Source organism: Oculina patagonica, chromosome 1, assembly GCF_052425735.1.
Source record: "Oculina patagonica isolate OP01 chromosome 1, crgOcupat, whole genome shotgun sequence".
NCBI lineage: Eukaryota > Metazoa > Cnidaria > Anthozoa > Scleractinia > Oculinidae > Oculina > Oculina patagonica.
This window is the reverse complement of record NC_135758.1, coordinates 2,901,171-2,925,781: the sequence shown is the minus strand read 5'-3', so window position 1 is coordinate 2,925,781 and position 24,611 is coordinate 2,901,171. Positions and strand designations below refer to the sequence as shown.

The window sequence follows — 24,611 nt, the reverse complement described above, 5'->3', positions numbered from 1 at the left end:
TTACATTTTCACCATTTTTAGCAAGTAGTACGTTTATTTTGCAAGAAAACAATGTGTAATAACTAAACGTGAAGGTGTACGAAAGCTGAATAGTAAATGCTCTTTGAAAGTTTCAGTAAAAAAACTAAAAAAACTCGGTCTTCGGGATAGTCTCTTAGTAGTACTTAGTCAATTTTAATCTCAACTTCAACAATAATCAAAATTCCTCTTGTGCCCTCATTTTAGTGGGGTGGGGGTGGGCGCTTATTCGAGGCTGGGCGCTTATTAACTTTTCCCACCTACTGGGTGGGCGCTTATTTGAGGTGGGCGCTTATTCGATGTTGGGCGCTTAATCGAATAAATACGGTAAACTGGAATCAAGATTTCTCGAATCTGCCGATAATTAAAACTCGAACAAAAACTCGTCTTCCTTCCGAATTCCATCAGTCAAATACTACAATTTTATCCTCGATTTCTCGACCACAATTCACTTGCCTTGGAAGTTCCAGAAATCGGGATTCAACTCTATATCATTAGTTGTTTTTTTGTGGTTTTGATCATGGCAACCCTTGAGAATTTGATGGGGGTAAAAAAGCAATTGGTTGAGTTATAGGTCAGTTATAGAGTGCTCGGAGATGCGTGATCGATCTACTTGCGAGTAACATTTTGAACCGCTTTTACATTATTAGTCTTTTGAAACAGACATATAAGTCAATATTAAGCAAGTGCATCGTATTAATACGAGACTCGAGCGTTTCGACGATAGAAATTTATATTACTCAAACAACAAAAGTGACTCTTCAAGCGACAAACCAATCAGAAGTCTCTTTAATATTCCGGACAGCCCTTCCTTTCTATTTGATAGCGTTGGAGCACTTTTAAACAAAATTAGTATCTAAGCTTTTTCTGACATTGATGCATGAAAAGTTTGTACCTTAAAGTAGACCGATTTCAACACAAACTTCACTATTGTCCATGGTCTACCGGTCATAGACTAAACAATCTACCGAGCTCAAAAATAGAACAAAACTAAACCACGGAAAGAAAACCACCGAACCAAACGAGCGAAAGGAAAAAATCTTCGTAACAAGCCAAACCATTACCACTTCTTTTCACATGTATCGATCATTTTATCTAGTTTCGCTCGTTTTGGTCGATTTGGTGATTTTGTTTCGTTGTTTTGGCTTTTATATACATGCCGATTATGTGGTCTTGTTTTGACAAAAGCTTCAAGATCATTACGTTATAATTAAAACGCGAGAGGTCAATCAATCATTTGAATGTCTCACCGATTGACCCCTCCTCCCATTTTCGATAAAACCAACATTCCATTCGTGTTAACAGTATTAACATACCGTAACTGCACGACTTTTAGGCTTGGATATTTCATTTTTTTAGACAGTCGCAACAGGATCGGCAGCAATGAAATCTTGGCAATTAAGTAACTCGGTGACATAGTGAACTACGACTGCTAAGCATTTTATGCTCAACATTTCTCTTTCAAAGCAGGTAAGTGAAAAGTCTGCTGTTAAGTAAAAGTGTTGTTTAAAGGGCAAATCTCAAAACTGAGCTAACTGATTGTGTTGTAGTTTGAATAACGAAACTCTGCTGGCGGAAATAATGTTTACACATTGTGCAGCTTCAATATGTATGGAAAGCGATTCCAGCCAGACACACTTGAACGTATGACTAAACCTATGCTAATCGGCTTGCGTAAACGACCATATAAAAAAAATCACTACTACAATTCTTTCTGCCAGGTAGCGTCTGACTTTATTGGAGCCACACTTAAAGTCATTTTAATTATATTAAAACCCACTATTATCTTATGCTGTGTTCACACTAGGCTGAAACATGATTAATCTGATCACGAATAAAACGTAACATGTTCACAACAGACGGTGCTTTGCGCGAATCATGATTGAAACCTATTTATTCTGAGCATGGTTGAAACAACCTCACGAGGTAGTTTCAATCTCGATCAGACGAAACGCGTTAACACAGGCGGACATGCGGAGAGAAGGCGACCAATATTGGGCCTACTATGAGACCAAACGTTTATTTTAAATACGGGACGACAAAGCGATACAAGAGGAATTATCGGCGATGGGTAGAAAGCAAAATATTTGGGAGAACATCGCCACGAAAGTTAACGACGGTGGATACAAGCGCACAGCATTGCAATGCAAATTCAAAATTCACAAACAATTCTTCTTGTACCGAAGATAGCGCAAATACTGACAATATATTGCCTTTTTGCTAAACGCTGGAAAGCCCTCAGTGCTCCGAACGGCTTGAAAATTGACACAAAACCAAAGAATTGACGGTAATGTTCATAGTAATTTCGAGAAATATTTTTCTGTTAAAGTGTACAAGATTTATGCAAGAACTGTAAAACCGCATAAATTACACATGCACCAGGCATGAAACGTGTTTGAAACTGACACCTAATGTGAACAATGCAATAACAAGCATGTTTAGGTGAAACATGTTTATTCTAAACATCTAAACATCCTAAACATGTTAATATAATTCTAAACACGTCTCGGGTTTAATGTTCAAGTACCGTGAAACCACATTAATTACACACCAGGCATGAAACGTGTTTGAAACTGACCCTAATATGAACAATGCAATAACAAGCATGTTTAGCCTGGTTTTCACTTGCGACGCAAGCACAAGCGCAAGCACAAGCTCAAGGATAACAGCTCTTTTTTCACCGTGAAAACGGCTTCGACTCAAGCAAAAGCACAAGCGCATTGCATTTTGACAAGCACAAGGATCGAAATTTGTCCTTTTTGCATGATTGCGCGTGTACTTGCGTTTGTTCTTGCCTCACTAGTGAAAACCAGGCTTTAAGGTAAAACATGTTTATTCTAAACATCTTTCGGGTTTACTCTAAACGCAGCTTTACTGCATTGAGGTTCTGCCCATGCATACTGCGTCATTATAAACATGGGCCTTAAATGACCCTAAATCAAGAGTCAGTAACAAAACGGTCCATTTGCATCAGTTAGCAGGCGGGGTTTTAATAACCAACCATCATGATCAAACTGTAGGTTTAATCAGGCAAATGGCCTGGAAATGGAATATGATACTAAACTGGATTTGGTACTGAGTTAAAAGGTGATTATACACTCTTGCTTGGGCAATAGCTTCAAGATCATTATAAAAAAGACATCCCCTCCCTTTTTTTATTGAACTATCATGACATCCGGTTTTGAAGATTCTCGTCTCAACAATGAATCCGATGACTATTTTAATTTGGTCAAAGGGACATGTACTTAGATTTGTTTTAAGAAAATGCATGACTAACCTGCATTACTTTTTAGGCTTGGCAATAATTAATACAGTTGTGCTTAAGGCGTTCAGACTGATGTTTCTATATGTTAATCATTGGTTGTTTTGTGAAGATTGGCCGCCTGTAATCATGGTCTGGAACTTTGGAAAAGAAAAACAAAATCGAAATTGTCAAACTTGGCCAGAATGTTACCAATCAGATTTTCTTTGAACACCTCAAAGTGATTCCATCGTGAGACAAACGAATTAACGTTCATCTTTCAAGATTTCCTTTTACGCGAAAGGCGCCGATGACTGTTTGACAATTCCGATTTAGCTTTCAAGGGCTGCACACAACGCACTTCTTAAAAATAACCCAGAAATGACCTAAAAACATACATACGAACAATTAAAATATCATTAAAAAGATATACTTAGTTATGCCTTGATTAGCCTAGACTCAAAGTTGCATTTTCCTGCTTTTTATTCTAAAGCCTGGTTCTCATATGATCGTCCCGATCGTCTCTGTCGCTTCTGTCGCTTCAAAAAGTTTGCTTGCTCCAATCACCTCAGACTTTGCAAACGACAGAAGCGACAGAGACGATCTGGGCGATCATATGAGAACCAGCCTTAAACAACACCCAGTGTTACCGTGAATTCAATTGTTTATTCTAATTTATACTGTATTCTCTGTTTAGTTTTATTATTTTGTGTTTTTTGTTTTGTTTTTTGTTTTTTGTTTTGTTATTTTGCTTTGCGCCCTTTTTTTGGCACTGTTGTTACTATCCTGCCAATTTCGTTCCAAAAGTCACATCACTTCCCGTACTGCAAGACTTTTCCGATAAAATGTGTAAATCTGTTTTTCCTCTACACGGAATCTCGTCAGAGCGTGATTCAAGGCTTAAATCAGTATGCATCTTTTTTAGCACGATCACTTGAACCTGCAAACTCCTGCCATTCTGCTTCAACCGTTACAACTTTAAAAGTAGACGTTCCTGTAGCCATGGCCACCAACAGCAAACCATTCCACAGTTCCCTCGATCAAAGAAGCCTTCGATCGGCCCTTTCCGTACCGGCAACACAACCAGTATCGCAAACTTATCGTACAGGCTGTTGGTTCAGGATATTCTGTACCATGCTGGGAAATAGTTGTCTCGCTATTCTTTTCTTTGAAAGTAACCAAAATGGTCTCTCTCACACAACACATGCAACCATTACCGGCTGTGTTTTAACCAGTACCAGTTGATTTTTTTTCAACCGGTAAATTTGTTTTAGAGCATCGATGCCACCGACTTCCATGGATCCTAGCGTGGAGGATCATATTGATCACGGAAAGGTGCCACCTAAAGCCTAAAATAGGACTCTCAAACGTGAATGTATTTACTTCGATGATCTTCCGTCGTCCAAACTGTACCATGTACACGCCTCTCTATTCCAACAACTTTACTGTCGTGAAAGTGATAAATGATCATCGCAGTGAATTTCCAATTTAAGCAATTGGAAATAAAGAAGCCTGAAAAAATTTCGGGGCTTCAACGGGATTCGAACCCGTGACCTCTGCGATACCGGTGCGATGCTCTACCAACTGAGCTATTGAAGCCACACATTGGGAGCGAGGTCATATATGAATCATTTCATATACATTACATCAACTTTACTGTCATTTAAACCCTTTCCTACAAAGGAAACGCCGCATCGAAGGCCATTTGGCCTGGCTCGAGGACTGGAATTCGTACCTTTTTTTCCAACGTTTGCCGTCAGCTAGACAAAGACATCCTTCCGAAAAGGACTCTACGAATTTACATTCCATGCTACACAAATGGCCATCACACCTAAACCTTTATTATGTGCTTTAAAGTTAACCGGCCCTTTAGTTCCTTAAGAGCCTAGTTGCGATCTACCTAACCCTTTTAACAACCATCTTTTTAACTTTTACTACGATATTAAGTTAGTTTTATTATTGAAACTACCAGACTGTCAATGCAACCATCCTGGACGCAGGGCCCCAGTGGAATCTGACTTTATCACCCACCCACTTTACTTGACGCCGCTACCATTTAATAATTCATATTTTTATCATTCGCTCTCCGAAAGTCTCTCCCATTTTAATTATATGCTTTGCTTCTTCCACAAGCGGTCAGTTCCGAAGCTGTTATAAAGGAGGGTTAGCGATGCCGCACGGATAGAACATTCCCAGAATCGCCAATCCTGGACCTTCAATGTTCTCCCCTAAGGGGCTTGCCAAAGAAAAATGGCACATGGCTTAAAACCATGGACCCGTACGCGTCCTCCCCTCACAGATCTATCCTTGATGACCACATATGACTTACTATACTTACCATCATCTTCGTTATTCGTATTAACAGTGATTTTGTTATACACACACAGGTAAACACAAACGATATTATTTCTCGACGTTTCGGCGACCACCTGACGCCATTATCAAGGGTAAATTGAGAAAATTATTTAAATGCCTTATTAATAAATTAATGTAATCTTCGTTTTTGTAATTAAACTGCTTCTGCTAGCAAACGGATTTAGAAAAATATTAGCTGTCAATAAAGATGTGTCTGCTGCTGTTTGATGCCTGATTTCGATGCATCCGTGCTGATCAGCCATTGCAACCTTGCTTGGGAATCAATGGCTTAGCTTCAGCATCACGGGTTGTTCTCCTTAAATGGGAAGCTGTACTTGTAAGCCAAACATTTGCTGGCAAGGAATGTTGGCAGAGCTCTTGACAGGCTTTTTAGAGATTCCATCATATTGGAATACATATTTTTTAGCTCAATATTGCAGCTGACATGTGTATGGACGCACATTCGAAATAGTTTTAAAAAAATTTTCGGCTTAGTACTGTGTTGACCTCAGCGTAGATCTCGGGCTCCCTTTTTAACAGAACTTTGCGACAAACAAGTGCTTTATTTTGCATAAGCTAAACCTTTGCTGAATGTAAAGCACTGGTTCACAAGTGAGAAGCAGCTGTTTTATGGGCAAATAATGGAGAGTAATTGCCTAGAGTAGCAATTGTTTTCGGTGTGTGGTGGACTTGGTGCCGTAGGGTTTGGGTTGTTTGGTTGAACTCTTTCATGAACCTCTTACATATTTATGAGGCTATGTTAATGCGTGGTATTTCCTGCAAGCATTGTAGCTCCATTAGCGCAACTAGCGCCATTTTCTCGCACACCTAAGCTGTTCTTTTCTCTTCATCATGCCAATATCTGTCAGACTCCTACTTGAATACAGGACATAATCCTGTTACTTTATGAAGCTTTTTAACAATAACCTAAAGCGAACATTATAGAATAAATTTCTTTACATCGGTAAAAAATAACATAAATATGAAATTAGAAAGAAAATATACATTTTTATAATTAACGTAATATAATTTTCATCCCATTATTTTCCAATCCACATTTGATTTGCTGTAGAAGCTTCTGTACGACTTCAATAATTATGGATGCCTCTAGACTACAAAATATAGCAAAGCAAATTATATCCAAACAACATCGAAAAAAAGTCGCGGCCGGGTTCCAAATCGTTTTGTGCCATACAAACATGATATTTGACAATTAACATGTTGCTAGTCTTACCGGTATTTGTTGCATGTCTTAGGTGAATTTGTGCTGATTAGCAATGGCAACCTTACTTGAAAATCAATAGCATGTCTTTAGCATTACGGCTTAAAGGTCAGAGTGACGGATTGTTCTCCTCAATTGGGAAGCCGTCTTGGTATGCCTAGCATTTGCTTGCAACGCCCTTCTTGGCTACAGGACCGGTATATGGGCAAGGATCTTGCTACAAAAGTATTTACGTACATTTTAAGATATTGTTGGTTGTTCGAGGTGACGTCCATTGAAACTTTGAATTTTCTCCACTGGTCTAAAACATTTCCTATTATGCATTATGAAATGAGAAAGGATTCCTATGGTGATTATTCATTTTCCTTTCCTCGTGCATCTGGCCTTGCCGGCCATTAGACTCCCGAATAGTTTGGACAACTGAAGGAGAGCCACCATTAAATATCGGGCACTTGGTAGTCATTTTCTGGGTAGATGGCACCCAACCTAGCGTCTTCTTTTGCATCACAGGTCCGTTGGGGGGAAAGTGAACGCTGACAAATTTGGATTTGTTCACGAAGCAGGTTCTATTAAAGCTGTCACAACAAAGGAAATATCTATCTATCTATCTATCTATCTATCTAGTCACTATTTTTTTAATGTAATTAAGAGTGTGCCCGTGAGAGAACAGGGCAGAACCATGCAACAGGTGATACAGCTCATATCACCGATTTCGCCCAAACTTAGCATAAATGTTGGGTATGGTGAGCTATTTACTGTGGCAAAACATCAACTCAAAATATTTTATTCCCTTCAAGTTATGGCACCTTTTGCAAAAATGGCCATTTTTCACTAATTTATGCATATTTAATTAGCTGACTTTGATTGACCAGTTCCACAAGAAAAAAAGACTTCTGAAAATAAAATTCACTGCACTATATTCTGTGGTTATTAGGCTTTAAGTACAATAATTCACTTTAACCGTCAAATTTGATTTCTTCTCTTCAAACGGTCTTTTGGAAGGTACACATTTCGTACTGTTGGAAATAGCCTTTAACTAGTGCCCAATATCTCCCATGAGCAACAACTTATATACATTATTCTTACATAGGTAATGAAGTCCATCATTAAACTTTACAAAAATGCAACAAAATGTCTGGGGACTACAATATTTTATTAGTATTGAGGAACTAAACACACGTGACTTAACGATTTCTTGCTATTTCATCAAAATTCATCGAAACATAGAAGCCATTTATTTGCCTCAATTTGGCATAAACTCGGTACGAAATAGCTAATCAAGCATTAATCTATAGATAACAATCAAAATATTGGCGAAGAAAAGGCAGTTAGGACATTTTTCGGAGCGTTTTCAGAGCCATATAATTCGGCAATGTTGTGATATAGCAAATGTAAAAACAGCAGCGAAAGATTTTCTTTACAAGCTCGCTCAATTCAACATTTAGGCACATCAGAGTAAAGAAACAAGAAAGTAATACTACATACATGCCACTTATCGACACACAGATGCTTTCTTTTGAAGAATTTGTTCTTCCTCGCTGCACTTCGATTCTTTGATCGATCTCAATTGACATGTACTGTTGCTTTGAGGCGCGCTGAACTTAGTCAATCCATCGTGGTTCATCCTTCGTGAAAGGTGTAAGCAGGTTGTCAATAAAGTCATTCAAAGAGCTGTTCAAAGTTTACGGAAGGACACTTGTCTCAGCCAGTTTGCATGAAATAAATTTAACTGGAAAATAAACAGCCGCCATGTTGAATTTCTACCTTTGAGCCTGCCGTTTCAGTCAGCGGTACGGCTGTTCACTGGGCATCACGCGTCCATCACGCGTGACCACACCACACGCGCGATCAGCTTTTCCTCCCCGAGTGTTCGTTGGATGCGTTTGTGATGAAAATGAGAATATTTTCAAATTGTCGTAGGGAAAACAATTTCCTCCGCTACAGCTTGACGTTTTTACCGCAATGTGATGCTGAACGAACTCTAGGGTGCTTACCATTTGTTGGAGAGAACCGGTTGGAATGACCACTGAAAAATGGAAAGGCTTCTTTCCAAAATTAGCAAACTAACCGAAATAGATGTCGCTTACCATTTGTAGCTCAGTTTCCTGTTATTTCTTTCCGTTGATGGGAGACCTGATGCATGGGAAACTAGAACTGGGAAACCTTACAAGCTCTTACAAATGGTAAGAAAATTTCTGACGTTCCGTCAATCTCCGAAGAGATTTTCCAGAAAAAATACTGTTCCATTTGACTTTCACCGAGACAGAGTTCTTGTTTTTTCTGTTCAACGGTCGGCTAGCCTGCGTGGCAGGCCTCGTTAGTTTCTAGCGCGCGCATGGGAGAAACGCGAAAGGCGCGAGAGCGCCACGCGAGGAAAAAATCGAGAAGACGGCGTCTCCTCGATTTTACCTCGCGTGGCCTTCTCGCGATCGCGCACTCTTTTACGCGTGCTAAAAACTACACAGACGCCTGCTACGCAGGCTAACGGTCGGCATGCACGGCAACCAAATCAAAATAATTGTTTATGTTCCAAAATGACGCTAAATGGCGATATAAAACTGCTCCGACGTTTCGGCAATACTGCCTTCTTCAGGGTGCCACCCCCAAAAAGCATAAAAGACGCTACACAGTTAAATAGATCAAAATTTCAACGTCTCCCAGTTACTTTCCAGACATTTGTACTTTTTTATTGCTTGTTCAAATTCCCCTTCCCTGGCGGGAATAGTGATTAATACCGCGCATAACGATTACATTTTTTGACCAAATTCCCCTACCCCGGGGCATAAATGGGAAAAAATGAATAACTCAGCAAAATTGGAGAATAACGTTTACCACGAGATAAATCACTATACGGTGGATAGCGAGGTAGGTTTTGTAATCGTTTCTTGCGCAAGTGCTTTAGTTGGGGGAGCGTCTGTGCTGAACTGAACAAAGAATTCACGTACGAAATGCCTTTAGGGACGCAGTCTATATGGCGCAGCAAATATATACAGTTATTACACGACTAAGGCGGTCCGAGGGCCAATAACTAAATCAGCCAATCAGATTACTTTATTTCCGGTCCCGCGAGGGCCGATATTTTCCAAGTATTGGACCGGGTTTTGTCCCAGATGACCCCGCACTAATTCCCGCGCGATTTAGCGCAAGATTTTTTGCAAGATTTCTTTTTGTAAAAATTTTTCGGAGTTTTTATTGCTTTGAAAATGAAATGACCTTCAACACAGAAATAATTTTAACTCCTTTGGCGCGCGTAAAAGTTTTGCCGCATATTGTTTTCCACGACATCTACCGGGTAGCAATTCTTAATACACAAAGTTTCCAGTCGTGAAATAAATCTCTTATTAACCACGCGCGAGGGCCGTACTGGGCGAATATTGGCCCGAGGTCTTAACAGTACGGATCGAGCGCAGCGAGGTCCGTACAAAAAAGACCGAGGGCCAATATTCGCCCAGTACGATCCCGAGCAAGCTTGGAGAAGGCTACCTGTGCTGGTTGAAACATTAGCTAATAAGTTTTGCCGTCTTGCGTAGTCCTAGTTTTACAATAAATTTGTTTAGTTTTAATGCGGGGTTTAAGCTCTCTACAAAAGTCTGCATTCGCGTCTTTGTAACTCACATAGCCACTTAAATTGAGTCGGTGATGAAGAAAATTATCATTTGAAGCCGCATTTCGTCGACACTTGCAATGTGGGCATTCAGGAGGAAAACAAATTAATAAAACAAATTAATAAAACTGCAGTAATGACGTTTATCGGTAAATGGACAGATGGAGAACTTTGTGCGATCCCGAAAAAGAGAGTGGGTACAAATTCAGTCTCCTAGCTGCCAAAGTGTAATATAATATAGACGATTTGAACAGAAGGAATAGATGTACACAGGCCAGGCTGACAACCTGACCGCCATTTCGTCGAATGTCCATATTCACCCCCTCCCCCACCTCCCAAAAAAGACAGAAACAACAAAAAAAACAACAATAAACATACTAGTTTTAACCTGATATAAGATGGAAAAACTTGCTCTGATTATTTAATGGTTTCCGACATTTCAGAGCTCAATTTCAGAGCATCAATTGCATCGCATACATTACACTGCATCCAGTGTATTTCTCTTCAACTATTTATCAAAAAAATTCAATGGAGAAGTTGAAAAAAATTCTCACTTTTACAAGAAACGCACACTACTTACAAGGCTAAGATCAAGCCCCGGTTGTTCAGAGGGTAGATAACACCATCCGCTACTTATTCCGACGAAAACAAACATTTGCGAAGGAAAAGCAAATGAACACGCGTGTGTATAGCTGTGTATAGCTGTGTTGGGCTATGTATAGGCGTGTATAGCTGTGTAGGGCTAGGCTATGTATCCCCTCTATGAACATCCCTATATAGGATTTAGTCAAACAAATATATGATGACTACACTACGTACTTGCCCAAGTGTACGGCTTTACCGCTGACTGAAACGGCAGGCTCAAAGGTACAAATACAACATGGCGGCTGTTTATTTTCCAGTTAAATTTATTTCATTCAAACTGGCTGAGACAAGTGCCCTTCCGTGAACTTTAAACAGCTCTTTGAATGACTTTATTGACAACCTGTTTACACCTTTCACGAAGGATGAACCACGATGTATTGGCTAAGTTCATCGCGCCTCAAAGCAACAGTACATGTCAATTGAGATCGATCGAAGGATCGAATTGCAGCGAGGAAGAACAAATTCTTCAAAAGAAAGCATCTGTGTGTCGATAAGTGGCATGTATGTAGTATTACTTTCTTGTTTCTTAACTTTGATGTGCCTAAATGTTGAATTGAGCGAGGTTTTGAAGAAAATCTTTCGCTGCTATTTTTACATTTACTATCACAACATTGCCGAATTATATGGCTCTGAAAACGCTCCGAAAAATGCCCTAACTGCCAATCTTCGCCAATATTTTGATTGTTATCTATAAATTTATGCTTGATTAACTATTTCGTACCGATTTTGTGCCAAATTGAGGCAAATAAATGGCTTCTGTGTTTCGGTGAATTTTGATGAAATAGCAAGAAATCGTTAAGTCACGTGTGTTTAGTTCCTCAATACTAATAGAATATTGAAATCCCCAGACATTTTGTTGCATTTTTGTGAAGTTTAATGATGGATTTCATTACCCATGTAAGAATAATGTATATAAGTTGTTGCTCATGGGAGATATTGGGCACTAGTTAAAGGCTATTTCCAACAGTACGAAATGTGTACCTTCCAAAAGACCGTTTGAGGAGAAGAAATCAAATCAGACGGTTGAAGTGAATTATTGTACTTAAAGCCTAATAACCACAGAATATAATGCAGCGAAATTTATTTTCAGAAGCCTTTTTTTCTTGTGGAACTGGTCAATCAAAGTCAGCTAATTAAATATGCATAAATTAGTGAAAAATGGCCATTTTTGCAAAAGGTGCCATAACTTGAAGGGAATAAAATACTTTGAGCTGATGTTTTGTCACAGTAAATAGCTCACCATACCCAACATTTATGCTAAGTTTGGGCGAAATCGGTGATATGAGCTGTATCACCTGTTGCCTGGTCCTCTTATGGATACACTCTTAATATAGTAATTGACGGCTTTTGTGAAAAACAAAAGTGCAATTATTTGTAATTTTTGAACAAAGCTACCGTCGTTAAATAAAGTTTTCTATCTATCTATCTATCTATCTATCTATCTATCTATCTATCTATCTATCTATCTATCTATCTATCTATCTATCTATCTATCTATCTATCTGTCTGTCTGTCTGTCTGTCTGTCTGTCTATCTATATATCTATCTAAAAGTTGAAATGTAATGGTCAAGAGGCCAACTCCGATAGCTAAGTTGGTTTTATTCGCTCAACGTTTCGACCATCACGGTCTTCATCAGGAGCGTTAGAGGCATAAACTACTTACATCAATAACATACAAAATTCAAATTCGTGTCAACGGTTAACATATTGTGACGTAACAACGTCACATGTAATGGGAAATATGCAGCAACGGGTAAAAAATATATACATACCACAAAAATACAGATATAAAGAAAAACGAAAACAAAATTAATTAAATATATATATAAATATATGCAAGCTATGGTTTTTATACAACTAAGTTATTTATAGAGGGTTTCAGCCTTAAAATCCAATATTTTTCTATCTATCTATCTGTCTATCTATCTATCTATCTATCTATCTATCTATCTATCTATCTATCTATCTATCTATCTATCTATCTATCTATCTATCTATCTATCTATCTATCTATCTATCTATCTATCTATCTATCTATCTGTCTGTCTGTCTGTCTGTCTGTCTGTCTGTCTGTCTGTCTGTCTGTCTGTGTCTCTCTCTTTCTGTCTGTCGCTCTTTCTGTCTGTCAATCTATCTATTTATTTACATCGTAACATGGCCCTTTAGTGTTCCATCGCGGAAAGTTATTTTCTGGGTAGATGGCTACCACCCTAGCGTCTTCTTTTGCATCACAGGTCCGTTGGTGGGGAAGTAAACGCTGACAAATTTGGATTTGTGCACGAAGCAGTTTCCATTAAGGGTGATACAAGAAAGGAAATTTCTATTTAATTTAATAATAATAATAATAATAATAATAATAATAATAATAATCGTCCTCTTTTGCATCACATGTTCGTTAGTGCGGAAGTGTATGCTGACAAAAATAGCTCGCTGTTGATTTATCTATTTATCTATCTGTTTGTTTGTCTATCTGTCTGTCTGTCTGTCTGTCTGTTTGACTGTCTTTCTTTTTATCGATCGATCTTTTAAGTCTTATAAGCAGTAGTTTTACTAAGTTTTTTTTAGTTATATTCCTGTCAAATGAAAATCGACGATTTCTACAAACCCACGCCTGGTCTTCCCTTCTCTAGAGAGGAAGCTGCAGCTTTGCTGATGTCTGATGCCTCACATGTTTGATATGCATAGTAAGGACATACACTTAAGTTCATCTGTTCTTCCTTGGAAACAGCGTGAACTTCAGTGAAAATAAACCCTTCATAAGCGAAAGGTATCTCGTATCCTGTTTAATGTTTCGTCGAGATCATTAAATGTCTTGTCCTCCTTAAATTGGAGACCGCCTTTGAATGACAGACATTTAATGGCAACGCTTTTTTTCTTTGCAACCAGGTTGGTATATGGCTACGTACACTTTAGAATCAATTTGTCGGTCTTTCGCAGTGACCTTCGTAGAAGCATTCAACAGGACAAAAAAAGGCGGCGGCCTTATATTGAGCTAGATTGGGCGGTCCTGGCTCGAGCTCTGGCTTGAGTCGAGTGTTGTGTTTAAGAGTAGGACGTTTTACTTTTCTTATTACTAACTGAAGAGTGTTGTCATTGTTTTTAACATACAAATTCCCTTCACTGGTCTCAATAAATTTCATGGAAGAATGGATGATTGATTTACTTTCTTTTACTTCGAAAGTTTCAGGCATTTCACAACTTGTAAAATGACAGTTTAATGGTGTTGTTTTGGTTGCAAGAGCAAGGGTCAGCACAAACTAAAAGGTAGTACAGCACAATTTCTCTTAAAAGCGTACGAAATCAGTTCGTCTAAAATGGCATAAAGTGACAAGTAAACCTGGTCTAATCCGGTTTGTAACTTGTTTCTTTACATCCGTGTTGATAATCCATTTCCATCTTTTGGCTTTACTTAGTAATCAATGGCTTCTTTTCCAGCATCACTGTTGAAATGGCAGATTCAACTCCTTCTCAATTCCTGTAAAAGGGTATGAACTTCCTTGTAAATCTTCTGATATTTAGCATCTTAAGCATCTGAAAGCATTGCACTTGCAACGCACCTGACCCAGTTTTGAAGATATGAAGGAATAGCTAGCCCAAATTGAAGGCAGTTTTTGAATCCAGCAAGCAGCTTGGCAAATGGAAAAAATCTTTTCCACAAAAACGATGCATTGGCTTCACGAAAGATATACAAAAATAGTTAAAATAATTGACATTGGTAAAAAAAAAAAAAAAAAATGGAAAAAAGAAATCTTTTTTAATCATTCTTCGGTAAAAAAGTCGACCGATAACCCGTTATACGTCTTCGATAAGCAATGCCAACATTCTACAACTCTCTTGTTCTTAAGGCATTCATCTGCCAAGTCATAGAGAAATGAGATTTTTAAAAAGATAAATTGCTTCCTGATAGACATTGCCCTCTCAAAGGGACGAATGGCACAGGGTTTCTCCACCCCTATACTCCTGCCACCTTCCCACTACCATCAGCAAGAAATTAAAATAAAAAAGCTAAGAGGGCAGAACCTCTGCTAATGAAACGTTTAAAAAATCATAAGGAACAACCAAACAGACAAAACTTAGTTTAACAAGTAAAATAATATTAGTATGAATTGACAATGAAAACGTGTCTACTCCTTTAATTTACAAGTCATACTTGAGAGTCAATGACTAAGTTTCATCGTCATGGTGAAAGGCTATAGACAGACGAGTTGAATGGTTCTTTTATTTTCTTGTCTTGGTATTCCTTAATGGGTAGCGGTCTGAAACCTGGATTTCCTTGGCAATGCCATTATTTAGTCTTGGAAACAAGACTACTGTATGGGCATGAACCGCAACAAAAAGCTTGAAAACAATGTGGGTTGGCTTCGGCTTTTGGAATCTTCTTTATATTAAATATTGGTTCTTCAATTGAGATGTTACAAATTGACTAACTAATTTGAAATGGCCTAGCCTAAAAAACTAACCACTTTCAGCCTTTGTCAAGTTATCAAGATTAGATGTTTTCTATAACCTATAAATAAAAGTAAATAGGTTTGTGGACTTGACACATCTCCAGCAAAAGCTTCGTGTACTTCGAGTACATGTCCTAACGGAATAGTGTGGAGACTAGCTTATTCGAAGAGGGGTGCTCAATATAAATACAGCAAATACAACGTGTTCATATCTGCATATACTTTACGTACTTGTTGGACGACTTATGTGTGTAGCCAGTAACAGAGGCTTTCCACCGGTGTGTTACAAAATGACAGCACCGTTAGGTGAAAAACGGGCACGCGGGTCCTCTGTGTTCCGAATGAAGGCAGAACACTTGGTGGCTATCCCACAGTTGCTTGGCAAATCGTGAGCGTTGTCAAGATAACTGCCTTTTGCAGTATCCACGGACATCGTGGCTATGAACGAAAACTGCAAGATCAGATCATCTAGCTGTTGTCCAATTAATTAGACGTAATGAGCATTTTGGGTGTGATATTAAATTATAATAATAAGGTACTACGAAAGAGAAGTGTTGAAGGTTAAACAGCTTACTTTTCGTATCACTTCTTGAAGACCTTTAAATTTTAGCATACAGACTCTCTTCATTGGTCTCAATAAGTTTCCAATCTAAAAATGGAAGAAAATATTCATTATTGTCATTGTCCTATAGTTTTTACTCAGTTGGATTGCTGTACAAAACCAAACTATTATACGGCTTCCACAAGTATTGATACCACCAATCTTTATAATATAACATAGCAGAGTTTATAAGAAAAAAAACAAGTGTTCTAAGTCAATAAGTGGTATATTAGCCACTGGCCCCAGTGATATTAGCATAGTTTGACAATCATGCTAGTCTAGTGCTATTTGTCGCTGATCAGCAATTGCAACATTATCACTGGCTTGTCTTCAGCATCACTGAAAGGTCACAAGAGAAAGTTTATTCTTTCTTAAACCGGTAACGTCTTTGAATACTGTGACATGTGTTGGCAAAGCCTTGCTTTTGGCCATCGGACCGGTACATAAGCAGGTACCTTGCAACAAAAGGACCGACACATTATGTCGGTCGTTCGAGGTGACACCCACTGGAGTTTTCTACTGGAAAAAAAATGGACATATACTCTTCGAGGCTTGTGGAAAACGGCGTGTCCAAGTATTGAGTACGATAAACTCCATATCGAACGGTCTGGTTCAAGTGCTTGCTGGGTTGATATGTTTTTTTTTCTCTTTCTATTGCACTACAAAAAAAATACAATTAAATCCTGCTACCACAAGCGCAGGGTCTTATCCCTGTGAAAACTTCCGCTGTCGTACTTTTGGCCACTTCTCTAGTAACACCAACCTTCAGGGCCCAAACGATTCTATCTATAACATCCGGGAGTTGTTCACTTGCTCGTCCTAAAGACGTATTTACAGCATCTCCTGCCGTCGCTACCCTGCCATTTACATCGGCGAAACTGGGCGCACTTTGAGAGTACGTTTTGGCGAACATCTACGAAGCATCACCAAGAGTGCGCTGGGCCTCTCCGTCGCAGTGCATTTCAGCTCAAACAAACACAGCACAGCCGACGCACGGGTCCGCGGTGTTAACAAGCAAAGAAAGAGGCAGGAGAGCGTTTAATTTTCCAACCTGGGACCTGCCATTACCGCGCGGCCTCAACTCAGATTTTCGTTTTTATTGAGGTTCTCGCGCGCGCGCGCGCATTCTAGAGACCCACCCTTTAAACGATCACTTTACCACTAATGAGGGGCTAAGCCCGAAGCGTTCGGCGTCTATTGTTCGAAACGTTCGGTTCGGTTTAACTTGGCACTTTAAACAAAGTTTATACTCAATTTTCACAATTACAAGTGCCACGCAGAGATCGAAGATATATTTTTTCAAACTAGTAGTAATGGGTTCCTGCTCTGTTAATGCAATTTTAATCTTTAACCTAATCCAACGTAATCCCCCCCCCCCCCCCCCCCCGCGGCTTAACATTGATAGGTGCATAAATCGTTTTTAATCGAGTGATCACTATGAGAGAGCATACATAAATGGCGCATGCACTTTTGGTTGTTTTTCATCACATTACTCATTTTGTGCATTTTAGATTTTTTTGCACACTTTCGAGCGTTTTTCGTACTTGGAGTTATGACTAATTGCACACTTTGATATTTTGCACGCTTTTTGATATTTCATAATTATCATAATTGATTCTTTGACGGTTATTTATTTGTTATAATCCACATGGCAATTTAGGCCGAGAACGTGATCTGTGTTTGGTACACCATGGACCAAAATTTGAAAACCAGTTAATCACTAAGCATGCAGTGCGCGTGTTAGCATTTGTACTTTAGTACTTTTACTCGAGCATTTTTTTACAGTAACAAGAACAGTTCATGTAATTTGGAAAAGTTCCCACAAAAAACTTATTACCAGCTAAAAGTTCCCTTTTGTTTTATACATTTTGGCCCAAATATCCAGGCCTCTATTAATACGCTCAAAAGTCATAGACAACCCTTGTTCCAGTTAATCCGGCTAAAACTAGCCGTCTACCAGTGCCATTACCGCAGCTTATATTAGTCTTCTAGTGCCAATTATCACAATTCAAGACTAAAGATGCGTTTGCAAGTCTGGCACGAGTAGCTTAACTGGTAATCTCTTTACTTTGTATTGAATTCCGTTCTTCAGAAAAGTTCTGCTTAGAAAGTTAAATTGTTAAAAGTGTCGGAGCTATCCTGACAAACACGAACTTTTGAATCATTTGATTACGTTCAACGAAGAGTATTAAACTTAGTTAATCTCGGTTAGCGCGTTGGTCTTTTTGAACAGTTCAAGGTTTTGTTTCTTTGAAATCAGTCGAGAACAGATTACGAAACGATTGGTACGGCGTTCTTAGTCCAGTAACCTCAGTGATTTGAACTTGAAGAATCTCCAATTTAAGTGTATTTTCATTGCTTCTGCAGTTGACCGAATTTAAAGCCACCATGAGGTTTCTAAGAAAGAACGGGAAACGCGGCCTTAATCCTTGAAAGTACACCACCGTTTCAATGTAGACCCAACAGCGCATTGTCTGGCTTTGTAAATTCATACTAGTAGCGGCGCTCAGAGTTGAGCAGTTAGTTGAGTTATATCATCAGCGAGTAAACTTGTCAGCCTAAATGTGTGGTTCGGTTTACTCACTAAATTGAGCAGTCCAGAAGAACAGAGGAAAGCCACAACCAAAAAATCCAGAAAAGGCCCAGCTAAAACTGAAATTAAAAAAAAGTTGTGTAATGTTTAATAAATGAGCAGCATTGTTTTATCAAAATTAAAACACGAGGCGCAGACGAGTGTTTTTGACTTGACAAAACACGAACTGCGAATTTGGTCAAAGGCTTTAAAATCTTCTGAATTATATCAACTTATCCTGCACTTATATTTCGATTTGGAGTTCTTTTGGCCTCGAAAATTGGACATAAAGTTTAACCGTGTTTTTATCAGGTATAAAGGCAGTCATTAAACATTAAGTGCTTTTGCATCTTCTTTATGAAGTATTAACGAGTTTTTGAATCATTAATATTTGTCTGGTACGAGATTATAACAAAAAAGTGTGGAATGTAAGTGGCAGGAATAAATGCGCTGAACAGTAATCGAGTTCTGTAGATAAGACTTGGCCCACCTAGGGTTGCACCTCTCTCCTCCGCAGAGGCCTCTTTCGTGTTCCGTACGGGCTGTGAAATGGGGAGAGGTGAAAGGTAAGCGCGCGAAGCCTGGAGAGAATCGAAACGAAAGCGCGCGGGGGACTGCCCCCACTAAAGGAGCCTCTGCGGAGGAGAGAGGGGTTGCACAGTTATATCTTTTGCCACGCCTCTTACAAGATTTTGTGAGCGTGCTCAAATTAAAGAATTAAGGGCATTCAAGGCCAGGTCAATAAATGACAGAATATAGGATGTCTCCCGTGGGGTTGGTTAGATAACGAGCGGCCGCAAACCTTCAGTTAGACTACATACTTTATATAAGCCAAATATCTCAATTTTGAAAAATTTGAGCTGCTTTGTATAAATCTTTAACATAGGGCCCATGATGGATTAAATGTCACATAAAAAGAGTTTTGCTGCGTAGCACTCAATAGTTACAATAAATGTTCAATAAGTGTTTTTGCCGGTGCAAAGATAGTTTTTTTTTAAAACAAAAAACAAAACAAAAAACAGACGTTTCGGGGAAACCCCTTCATCAGTGTAAATATGATGTCTTATAAAAGCTCGTTTATGCGTCGCTCTATTTATTTTTAAACGACGCGCACGCAAGACATTTAACGTACGATCAAGCGTTCCTGAACATTTATTGGCCCATGATGGATTCCTGCTTATAACACTTAACACTTAATCTTACTTAATCTTACTTAAATCAACTTGATCTGACGTAAATCTAAATAAGTGAGGCCTTTGAAAGAGTACATACACGGAACATACACTTTTCCTCATTTTTTTGTCATTATTTTCCACATTTTGTGTGTCATCCGTGGGCTTGGATAGATAACGAGCGATCGCAATCCTTCAGTTTGTAATGCCATAGGAAGCCATGTGATTCGCGGTTCGTGCAAATCCACTTAAAAGATTAATAGTGCTCAATGGCTGACAGCACGTCAATCATCAATCAATTTCTAATTGTCTGGACCTGGCCATAAAGTTTGCTCATCGTCGACTAACTAATCACTCGATTGGCAAAGAGTGAGCTGTGAACTGATAGTTTAACGCGAGTTGTTGAGTGGCATTTCAAATCAGCTTCAATTCCAACATGTCTCATTCAAAGCAAGTAAGTCAGTGAATTTTGATAGTTACATTGGAGGCCATACAGATCCCTCGAAAAAAAGTCTTATTTCACGATTTTTTCCTCATACTTTTCCACAGTTCAATGCCACACCCTTAAAATGCCAAGATTTCAAAGGACAATATTCTGTCTAAGATTTTACATGTAACAAATCTTGAGAAAAAGTTAACCCGATGTCCTTTTTTTTCTTCTGGGAGACGCAGTGGCCTTAAGGTTTAAAAGTTAGCACGTTGGCTCCGAACTTAGTGGCCCATATTCGAACGCTTTCCAGGGTTATTGTGTTCTTAGGCAACACATGTCACAATGCCTCGACTCAGAAATATTAGTTGCACGGTTAGGGCAACCTTAAAGAAAATGCCGGGTGTATAAACTTGGCACTGGACTAGCAACCCATCTATGCGGGCGTAACAATACTCCAAAGCACTTCTTGTTGCGAAAAACCTGGATAAGCTCCAGCAGTACGTAGTCAGTGTGTGCCAAGTTGGCCTTTCTTGACATATTTGTATTTTAATCCAGGCGATTCAAAAAGAAATGAAGATGGTCTATCGTATGGATGGCAGTGTCAACGGGCACAACTTTACTATTGAAGGTGAAGGCAACGGCAAACCATACGAGTAAGTTCCATTTTGAACAGAAATTCAAGTCATTTACAATCAAGATACGTCGCTTTTATCACACTTCAGTTCTGAGCAATTCTTTTTATGTTTTCAGGGGACATCAACGTTTTAGACTTCGCGTCACCGAGGGAGGGCCTCTGCCTTTTGCGTTTGACATATTGTCCGCAGCGTTCTGTTATGGCAACAGATGTTTCACTAATTACCCTGAAGAGATACCCGACTTTTTCAAACAAACATTTCCTGAAGGCATGTCGTGGGAGAGGTCGATGACGTTCGAAGATGGAGGGATTGCTGCAGTCAGTGCTCACATAAGGTACAAACTTTCTTTTTTCAAGAGCAATTTGTATACCTCAGTTATTACATGAAATTTTCGCGACACGTTTATTTCACGATTTGGGAGATCAGATATTTCCTCGACACTTAAATTTAGCGATTTTCGAAAATGTCGTGATTATGAACTTCCTTTTCTAAACGTTTTTTTTTTTTAAGTAGTAAATTCAACCGATTTTAATGCTGGACATAACGACGGTCACTCTATTTTCTCGTCTTCTTATGCTCGCGATACCTATTTTTCGCGACACTAGTTTAATTTTGCAATATTTGTAAAACTGTGAAAATCGCGAAAATTTTATGTAAAAGGTAATTTTGAAAAGTTCCCACAAGAAGCTTATTACAACATTTTGGACCAAATATCCAGGCCACATTTTAATACGCTCAAAAGTCATAGACAACCATTGTTCTAGTTAATCCGGCTAAAAGCTAGACGCCAACCCTAAACAATGCCGCGACTTAATCCTCTAGTGTCAATTATCACAATTCAAGACTAAAGATGCGTTTTCAAGTCTGGTACGCATAACTGGTAGTCTCTTTACTTTGTATTGATTTCCCACTCTGTAATGTCCTGCTTAGAAACTGAGTTAAATTGTAAAAACTTTCGGAGCTATATCCGGACAAACACGAACTTTTGCGATACTGATACTAATACTGTTTTACAAAATCTGGTTAAAATTTTCACAATTTAACGTTTTTTGTTTTAATTGTTTTGTTTTGTTTTTTTTTGCTCTTTAGATAGAGAAAGCATTTAAGTTTCCTTTGTCGAAAAAATAAGTTCAAAGTGTTAAAAAGAACGCGAAATGCCACAGAAAGAATGTGTGGGCGAACTTGTAATTAACTTAGTTAATCTCGGTTTGCACGTTGGTCTTTTTGAACAGTTTAAGCTTTTGTTTCATTGAAATCTGTTATCAAAAACAGATTACGAAATGATAGGTACGGCGTTCTTAGTCCAGTAAGCGCACTGACTGGAACTTGGGGAGCATCTGCAATTTAGTTTATTAGTAATGGTTAATGCAGTTGACCGTTAAATTTAAAGCCACCCTTAAGTTTTTTTTTTTTTAGGAAAAACTAGATTCGCAGCCTAAATCCCTGAACTAAACCGCCGCCGCCGTTAACAATCAATGACTTATTAATGATCATGACTAATCATCGATAACTCATTGACTTGATCGATTTTACTCATTGATTACTTATCATTGATTAGTTATGTCTGGACGTCCAATATCGACCATTCCAATCACAGCCCATTCCGCATGCTTGCAATAAAAGCGGCGCTCAGAGTAGGATAGTTAGTTTTCTAGTCAGAGAAAAATCATATCTGCCTAAGTGCATGGTGCTGTTAAGAGATTAAATCGATCGGCCCACAGAAACAGAGAAGAGCCCCAACTGAAAAATCCGGTCAAGGTTCTGCGACAATTTTAATATAATTGTTGGTTTACATTTGTCTAAATGCAACGCAGCGTAGCGAAACAAATGATAGAGTGGTTTCTTTAATTCCAAAGCACATGTGCCTTTGTGTTGTAAGTGCTGGTACAAGATTATGCGAAGAAATTAAAAAATGTGGTATTTAAATTTAAAGTGGCAAGAATAAATGGGCTGAACAGTAAATCATGAGAGCTTCATTGTGGAAAAGACTTCAAAGAGGACATTTGGGATCTGGTAGGATTTGAGTGACAGTGCCTGCATGTAAAACATAATGCCCCCTCCCCCCCCCCCCCTTCCCCTCCAACCTTCATCAAGAATTTTTAACTTGGACCCCATTCGTAATCCTAAATTTTTGATATGACCCTCCCCCCCCCCCCCCCCCCAAAAAAAAAAAAAATGATGACAATTTAAACTTATCAAACTTAATTTAGAATATGAGACAAAAAATTACAATGTGGTAATAGCAATAATACTGCTAGTGCAATGAATAACCGTTTTATTGATGGGACGTGATTGTTACTGCGGGTCAGCTGCATTTACAACGAAATAGTTGAAGAGATCGACTTGATGCTCCTCGGTTCACAACGTGAACGTTGAAGCGTTTTCTTTTCTATTTTGACACCCGGTAATAAGTAGTTTATGTAAGAGTCCGCGTAGTATTGTAAGTAATTGTATTGTTGTGTGTTGCAAAAAAAAAACAAAAGCAAAAACAAAACAAAGTAGGGGGTCCGGGGATAGCTTTCGCTGAATTTTTTTTTTATTTTCAGAACCTCAGAAACACTATTTTAGGTATTCTGGTAGAAGTTTCGTACTAGTATAAATGCCATCATACAACACGTAAAGATAATTATTTTGAGTGACCTCGCTTTTATATCACATTTTTCGCATGCCCTTGAAGCCATATTTTTTGCCCCCACCCTATAAAAAATGAACGTTCCCTTAAGTTTGTCAATAATTCTGTGGACCGTTTTTGTCGCAACTTTTTCCGTTGCCTGATGATTAGTTCATATTTTTTCAAAAGTACTGCATGATTACTACATGTTTACTCTAATTGTTAACCATCATTTTTTTTTTTCTTCCTTCCTTTCCTTCTTGTGACAGCCTTGATGGAGAATGCTTCGTACACAAATCCAAATTTGTTGGCGTAAACTTTCCCGCCAATGGACCTGTGATGCAAAAGAAGACGCTAGGATGGGAGCCATCTACCGAGAAAATGACTGCTCGCGACGGAGCACTAAAGGGCGATGTTACGATGTTCCTCAAGCTGGAGGGAGGCAGCAATTACAAATGTGTTTACCGAACTTCTTACAAGTACGTCGGCATATTAGGCACTTAGATTAGTGAGTTCTGTTAAAATAAGGTTTTTAGCTGCTCGTTTTAAAAAGAAGTTAGTTTAAAAGTATTGGAACATGCTGAGGCATTTGTAAAGGGAGAGAAAACAAAACGGTATATATATATTTCTGCAATGTTTTTCCATATACAAATCAATTTTATTCTTCAGTTATAACTTTGGCTGGATAAAGCAATTCGACAAGGTTTTCGCACTTTTTCTACATTACACTGTTATTTGACCCTTGTTGTCTTTTTTTTAGAGCAAAGAAGGCTGTGCAATTGCCCAAAAGCCATTTCATAAAGCATTGCCTTGTCAGGAGCGACATCAAGCCAGATGCCAATGGCAACACTGTTGAAATACAAGAGGATGCATCAGCTCATTACTAAAGCCAGGTCCCGGCCGTTTGGCTTTGATGTATCAGGAATTGACCATCAGATATTGGAAGGACATTAAAAGAAAGAAATGCATGGCAATCATGGATGTGAATTTATTCTCATCGAAGATCACCCCCCCCCCCCCCTCCCCCCTCCCATTGCACGCTGAATAAGTACCCTT

At 38.7% G+C, this 24,611-nt stretch overlaps 1 protein-coding gene across 3 annotated transcripts; it reads left to right on the top strand.

Annotated features, from left to right (window-relative positions):
• Positions 1-1,350: 1,350 nt before the first annotated feature.
• On the top strand, positions 1,351-24,534 carry LOC144666797 (GFP-like fluorescent chromoprotein amFP486). Of its 3 annotated transcripts, none has more exons than XM_078528225.1 (6): positions 1,351-1,488; positions 5,647-5,706; positions 20,865-20,962; positions 21,060-21,278; positions 23,825-24,034; positions 24,316-24,534. In XM_078528225.1, exons 1-6 carry the CDS (start codon positions 1,462-1,464, stop codon positions 24,440-24,442), a joined length of 741 nt encoding a protein of 246 aa, XP_078384351.1. In that variant the 5' UTR covers positions 1,351-1,461; the 3' UTR covers positions 24,443-24,534. The 3 variants fall into 3 exon arrangements, with proteins under 3 accessions (XP_078384351.1, XP_078384501.1, XP_078384424.1); XM_078528375.1 differs by having other exon boundaries at positions 23,825-24,063; XM_078528298.1 differs by lacking the exon at positions 5,647-5,706.
• Positions 24,535-24,611: the final 77 nt, after the last annotated feature.